Below are 7739 nucleotides of genomic sequence, written 5' to 3' on the forward strand. Positions count from 1 at the left end.
AGTGTGGGTGTGTAGATATATGAGATATATTTTTTGTTATATTTTTTATTATATCTTTCTGACAATGATATAATCAAAACCAGTCAAATACATCTCTTGCACTGAGAATATATACATTCTTCATCATATCTTTTCTATATATGGCACAATGAAAACTGTTTGAACATACAGTAGAATGATCTACATCAAAATTAAAATCATATGTAACAACACAACTAAAAGACTACAAGACAGGCCAGGTACGAGGCATTTAGTCAGGGGAATGCCTGTCACAAAAATTAAATCCCTCGAATGCAGCTCAACCATGCCTACAGATCACTTGATAAAACACTTCCCTCCTCTGTTTTTTAGATTTGGTAATGAAATCCTAATAAATTTAATTTGTGGATGGTTGATTTATCAGCCATATGAGGTTTAACAGGGCTTGCTAATTTATCACACATGTGTATCACCATACTGAACCCAGCAAACATATTATATCATTGTAATATGTATATCCTTTTTATGCTTTACTGTATTAGTAAATCAATTATTTTCATGTTCACAAAATATGATTTGCTATCTATTTTTACCCATTGCCACTGACAACATGTAATGTTAAATATAGTCTTGCTTTGTGAAATGTGTTTACACACAGATGGCTTAACAAGTGCTCAGCTACCTAGGAGTCAATTAGTAGACCTAAGTGACCTCACTTGATTTCCCTTGAATTTTGGGGATTTTTTTTATTTTAATGCTATTAATATTGATGCTGTTATTAATACTGACACCACCAATAATAATACAAAATAAAAACGGATATTTCCAAAAAATAATGGGAAAGGGTAAACAAGTACGGTAGGTAGGAGAAGTAACTGCCTCGATGGTGACTTAGCAATTGCGTAAACACAACTAATAAACAAAACTCAAAAGGGGAATGGCATGTATGTGCATGCCATCCCCATTGGCAATGGTTTAACATATTTCTAAAGTACTGAAAATACATCTGCATGCAGAGTACATATACATAATAAGATATTCATTGAAATATTCATTACAATATAAATTATGTCCATTTCTTTCATTTATTGATAGAACAAGTGAATTGATGTCATGACATGGTAAATAATCACAGATGACTGGTGACATATCATGTGATGAGTCAATGTCCAAATTGTTGGAATGAAATTTTACACATGCTAATATTACTTCATTTGCCACGTATGGAGTGACAAGCACTAATGACAGCTATTGCTGGTAAAAGAATATAAATAGGGCTTGCGTATGTTTTACTTTAAAAGTTCTATGTAAAATATTCTATCTTCCTTATCAAAGAAATAAAGATTTTGTTTAACCCCTTACCGACGAGTACGACGTGTAGACATGTGCTATGCCCCCTGTAAGTACTTGTTTGATTGTTTTTGCACATAGATGGCTACACTTGTACTAAGTCACCAATGAGCCAGTTACCAGTACTGTCTGTCTCGCCCGTTCACCCTTTTCTTTGATTTACAAAATATTTTACGTTATCTTATTTTGCTGTTACTAATGTTAAAAAACATTATTATAATTAAATGTTTATAATAAAAATAACACCATCGATATTCATAGCACTAGTCAAAAATACGTTTTTCCAGCCAATTCAAATCACGCACGGTCACAAGGTCTACTAATTGACTTTGTGGCTAAGCACTAGCAGAGCCATCTATGGGCAGACATTTCATAAACAATATAGAAAAAAGGCACAGCATTTTCCCCATTTTTTTCTCATTTTCCTCGGAGGCATTGGGTTAAATAGTGATTAAAAAACTAATCAAGTGCAATAATATTTATTGAAAACCAGTTTCAAATGGTCAAGAATACAAAATTAATAATCTGACATCATTATCAGAATACATAACATAACAGTTAATGATTTTGGGGTATGTATTCATATAAAGAAGGCAAGGAAGTTTATAAATCAAGCAGAAAAAGATAACTATTTTAGTCCATATACTACATCTGTGGAGCGTCTGGCATTCTTTCAATGAAAAACCTGCAATAAAGAATACATCACATAAATAACTTTTTGAAAAAGCTTAATGCACCTCTTTTGTACATACATATCTATACTTACAATACATACATGCAAATATACTAAGAGACAGATATATATATAAGTACATGGATACACATATATCTTCTGTTATAACCACTGATAAATGTATAGCATTAATATACAAAGCATATTTCACCCTAAACAACAAACATAAATAGCGTTCAATCTACTTGCCTGCCTTGAGCAACACCCATGATTGGCACACCTGGAATCTTGCGTATTCTTCTTTTTAAATCTACGTCAGATGTTGCTACAATGTAACATTTGTGCTAGAAAGAAAGGAAAAAATTTACTAAAAATAAGTAAAAACTCCTTTTGTTATGAATTAGCACAATAAATTAAAAATAGAAATGCACATACATGTATATTTTCCTTTTTAAACTCTGATACAGACAACTCCTGTGTAATGAGTACTTACTTGTGTCACACGATTAACAAGGCAGTCATCAGCATATATGCCTTTATGCACACATGGAAGTTTTTCTATCCGTGGGTCTTTAATTGTTTTCAGAGCCAATCTGTACTTCTCACCCAGTCGTTCTAACTCTCCCATCACACAGTCGGTTATGTATGGGATACACTTAGCATAAAGGCAGTCCATCATTCCCTGGAGGATAAAGCAAGTTAAATTTTATAAAATTTGATATCCTACATTTATCTGCTGTGTACAGACCATGCCTCTGATACAATTATAAAGGTAAGAACATAATAAAGTGCCAGATAAAAAAATTAAATAGGCTACCTAGAGACTTCGCTCATTGCCTTTAGCTGGTATGTATGTGATACCAAGTTAAGAATGGCCATTTCACTAGGGGCATATATGTCATGCCATCATTATCCAAGTCCAATCACAGTCTATAGTCCTTCAACCATGTGATGGCTGAGATAATTTAGACCTAACATATCCCTACAACTTCATATTATCACACACAAAACCACAAACCAAGATTATCAGTTTGTATATCTCGTGAAAACAATTGTGATGAATGGCCACACAAGGTAAGTTTTGGCCAGCCTGGATGAAGTGGGTAAATTATTTAAAATATAAATTACTTCTAAGTCTAAGAAAAATAAAAAAATCCACTCCAACACTATACTATCCACAATGTAAAACTGTAAAGAGCTTTATTAGACTTTACCTTCACAAGGTCCACCTTGTTCTTAATAGCAAAGTTGACAAAGTTAGTATCAATCAATATGCGGTAAGGTGGGCCTAGTTGTGTGTTGTACTGGAAGAACAAAGCTGACGAGCATTGGGGCCTGCCAATAATAAGATATTTAGAAAACGTTCTAAGAATTTAGTGTTTATTTAACCCATTGGATCCGGGTGATGTGATCATTACTTCATGAAAAAAGTTGACTGACAATCAGGTGACGGGAACATGAAAAATTTGACAGAGGGCTGCGGTTATGGGAATATGCCATCATGAAATTTGGCTGACAAATGGGGTGACATGAGTGACTCTACAAATGTACAAAACTCTTGGAAGGTGATTACACTCAGTGGGCATTTAGGAAATGGCTCTAGCATTATTTCCACCAGTAAATGAGAGTGGAATGTACTATCCAGAAACCATGAGGGGACACTATTTCCATGCTCAGGATTTTCTAACTGCTCCAGTGACTGTTTATTCACATTACAAAGAGGAGGCAAGGAGTCTTGACAATTCACACAAGTATTTGATGGGCACCAACTACAAGCCACACATTCTAGAGTAAGCCTGGATGTTGGGCCACGTGCAAGCAGTGAGGTACCTGGATCCAACGGGTTGACAGCATGCATAGAAAATATTTATGGAATCAAAATTGTTTTCTTTATTTCTCAAGTGTTGTAAGGCATCAATGCAAAGTGACTAGGGACAAAGGCGTAGAAACAAATACTTACGCTTCATTAACCTTCTGCTCATGAGGGTCTGTTTTTTTCTTTTTTATGATCACGCGGTCATCTGGTTTTCTGGAAAATTGTATAGAATCATCCGGATGACTTAAAATTATGAATGAATTATGAATGAAGGTGATAGCATATGGAAGAAAACTTGAGTGATTAAAAAAAAAAAAAATAGATTTGTCGGAGTGCAAAGAAATGTTAAATCTCTTCCACTGCTTCTCCTTTTTCTACATATTTCCTTCTATTCACTTTTTATTAATTTCTTAATGCATTAACACCTCTGTGTCTTTAAGTAATGGCTACTAGCACTATATAGAAAAAAAATAATAATAATAATAACTAAATTCAATTAAAAATCAAACAAAGTGAAATATATCTATCAATCTATCTATTAAAAAAAGAATACTTACATGCGTGAATCAGTTGGTTTTATCATCTTTTTCATTACTGCAAACTTCCTTGATTTTTTTGCTTTTGGCTGAAACACAAAAGATTTCAGTTAAAGTTTATTTCTAATTTTTCTTTTCTCAGTTCATAATGTGTAGATATATATTAATATGCAGAACACTGCCTTTTTTTTTTTTTTTTATTATTTACTACTTTGTAATTTGGGAATGCATAGTACAATACAGGACAAGAGTAACATTTGCCCACTTCCTGTTTCAACAACACACACATCCCTCGAAGCCTTCATTAATCATGAGAATGCATTTTCATGGTTATTTATGTAATGCTACAGTATTCTAACATATACAAATATGCATAAAGAAATGGCAGCTGTCATATTCAATTAGGTAGCACTGGGGTGAAATCTGTTACTTCTCTCCATCCCTACATATTATTTTCCGTCACAAGAATTAACATTTTAAGCTTTGCTGCAAGTCTTATCATCCATCTGAAATCAATAATTTTCTTCTGGTTGGACACCAAGACTTTAACTGTGGATAAACATTCTCAATGCAAGTCCTTCCCCCTTATTTTACATGCTATCCCTTTTTTTTTTTTTTTTTTTTTTTTTGTAAGTACCTTTGTATATTTGGATGACAATTGGTCAGTTTATTAAAACTGTGTGAGGCCTGACCCAATGAATAATCTTATATATGGAAATAAATGCACATCTGTCAATCTATCTCATGTATATTTCTCTATCTATCTGGTAGATATGCATGTCTAGAATGACAGACATGTATTTATTTCTGTGTATATGGATGTCCATCTATGTGAATATTCACTGAGTCGGGCCTTGCACAATTTTAACAAACTGACAAATTGTGCTATAAATTCCTAATTAAGCACTCAAAAGGAAGTTCTGCAGTATGTCCTGACTCCTGTCAAGAGTAACAAAAAGGAAATTATAGTAAATAAAAATTTCTAAACTTATCAAGAGAAAGTTATAGAAAACTTTTTTTTTTTTTGTATAATGATACTTTAGATCACTGGAATGTAACTGTTCAGCCAGTGCTTTTACAATATCTAAATGTGTTCCACCAGACTTTCTTGTAACTTAAATAAAGGTTAGTGGCTGAACTATTTGAAATGAGCTTTCAGAGTCCAGGGACGCATGGTGCTGAGTTAGGGTGGGCATATGTTATGATCTCAGGTTCTGGTGCATTGGTGGGGTGTTTGTTATGATGCATTAAGTCTGTGGATACAGGTTAGGCAGGCTTCATGATTTTCACATAGATAATGATTGAGGGTACTACAAATATTAATACTGTTCTAGTCAATTCTTTCTGTTCTCTAAGCATTCCTATATGGCTTTTCCTAAGCTGAAAAGGTGTAAATAAAAAAGAATACATATTACTTTTGAGAATTGCAAGAACTCAAAAGTAATAAAACTAACTATGACTCTTTTTAAACCCTAATTTCAAAACATCTTATTTCAGCTTGTTGTACACTACGTTATCATACATTACATTATACATATGGAGATGCTTTGTGTTATTGAGTGGTAAATGTGTACAGGCTGTGGCAATTGTCTGATACTGTGCCAGTAGTGGGTTGGACCTAAGACAACAACTTCTATCTTGGTACACTGCAGGTTACAAGCATTAAATACAATTAATGTAATTATGAGAAATAAATGTTGTGATTAAAAAGCTACAGCCGGCATCTTGTAAATATTCCCTGACTTGACTTCATTGTGGCTTTTGTGTCTACTAGGACGCTCTACTTCATATAAGATGCATTTCATACAGACTTTCAATGAATGAAATTAAAAGCAAATCATCAGCCAAATTTACATCTCTCTGTACTTCACTTGGATAACCAAGCCCTTATGTTGAAATCATTACTGATATTTAGGGTCTACAATCAACAATCACAGGAGGAATGTCCTTACTGGCAGTGAAATTCTTTTCACATTAAATATTATTACAATGGCACACCCATCATGAGATTAATATTATGCACTCGCTCTAATCATTACAAAGCAAAAAACAGCAAATTTCTTTGAAGTCTACTGATATGGTATCTGTTTCAACTGGAGCTACAGTGTTGCCACTGGAGATACAATATGAGTTACTTAATGGGTTGCTCATTCAGAGTTAAAATGAATGCTCATATTGGACAGTAAGCACTGTATTTTAATGGATACTTTGCAACATATGCAAGAGTCATAATAGCCTATGCAGGGGCCTATGATGTGGGATTGGACATTTAAGGGATGATACAAACATGTACTTTGCTAGATATTAATTATTGCTTATGTCATAGAAGATAAACTCAATCATGATTTCAGCATAAAATATCTGTACCAGAGTTTCATACTTTTTTTTAGATTCCACCCTGTTAACATGAGAAGTAAAGATCTATATGTTATTCCTAAAGCAAAAATTAGACCCAAGTTTTCCTATTATTATGGAATGTATTCAAAATCCTGTCATAATGCCATCCTAATTACTGCAGAAAAACAAGTTTTTATGGACTATATATCAAACCCAGTTGACCTTTACAATCCAGACTTGACCAAAAATTGGCATGATGGGCAGGTGATATGACCAAGCCATCATGGGAAAATTTCGTAGTGAGCCAGGGTAATGCAAACTTGCTGTCCCAAGCATTTCAGTTGAGGGCTGGGTGACAGCCTTATGGAGGGTAAAAAGACTCATTTATCATTTAGGATGGGGTTTTTGCATTATTTCCTCTCATAAACGAGTGTGAAATGTACAGTTCATAAGCCATGACTGGAAGAATGCCATGCTAAGGATCCTCTTTCTGGCCGCTTGACCGGCATTGCAGGTTGCATTACAGATAATTGAGTCTTGTCACAACGTGAGTGGTTAGCCTACAAGTTGCGCACCCATCAGAGTGGCCACTCCTCGAAACCTAATGCCCGCATCTTGGAACATATAATGGCAGTGAAGCATCTGGATCCAATGGGTTGAGAGAGCAAATCCCCTCAAATCATATCAGTTTAAGGTTGTAGAAACATTCTGGAGGATGAAAGGGGGACAGCAATTATAAGTGTAAGGGGTGTTCCTGGTCATTCTACTATATGTGGAATAAGTATAGTAGCCATGAGACTCTCCTTGAAGAGAGAGCCTGCAGCAAGGAAAGGCTGTGACAATGTTAGTGTCTTATGCTGCTGCATATACATGAAGGATGTTAGTCTTTCATACATATGCCTATCCAATGAGGGTTGTAGCCCCATGCACTACAACATAGCAAGGTCTTCTCTTACATTTAACAAAACATTCTCTCATTTTTAAACCCACAAGTGCTGATATCTTTCATCCCTCCCAAACTAATGTGGCCAAGATAGTAGGGCTTCAA

General features: G+C 34.5%; 1 protein-coding gene across 1 annotated transcript in view; it reads right to left on the minus strand.

The window, feature by feature from the left end:
- Window positions 1-1792: 1792 nt before the first annotated feature.
- Window positions 1793-7739, minus strand: part of LOC125025762 (rRNA-processing protein FCF1 homolog) — an 8459-nt gene continuing 2512 nt past the window's right edge. Inside the window, exons 2-7 of the mRNA XM_047613956.1 lie at window positions 4376-4443; window positions 3963-4031; window positions 3217-3337; window positions 2496-2684; window positions 2252-2346; window positions 1793-2014 (exon numbers count right to left, since the gene is read on the minus strand). Of these exons, the coding sequence (XP_047469912.1) occupies window positions 1975-2014; window positions 2252-2346; window positions 2496-2684; window positions 3217-3337; window positions 3963-4031; window positions 4376-4443 (582 nt within the window). The 3' untranslated portion in view covers window positions 1793-1974. The remainder of the gene's footprint in view (window positions 2015-2251; window positions 2347-2495; window positions 2685-3216; window positions 3338-3962; window positions 4032-4375; window positions 4444-7739) is intronic.

Source organism: Penaeus chinensis, chromosome 5, assembly GCF_019202785.1.
Source record: "Penaeus chinensis breed Huanghai No. 1 chromosome 5, ASM1920278v2, whole genome shotgun sequence".
NCBI classification, from domain to species: domain Eukaryota; kingdom Metazoa; phylum Arthropoda; class Malacostraca; order Decapoda; family Penaeidae; genus Penaeus; species Penaeus chinensis.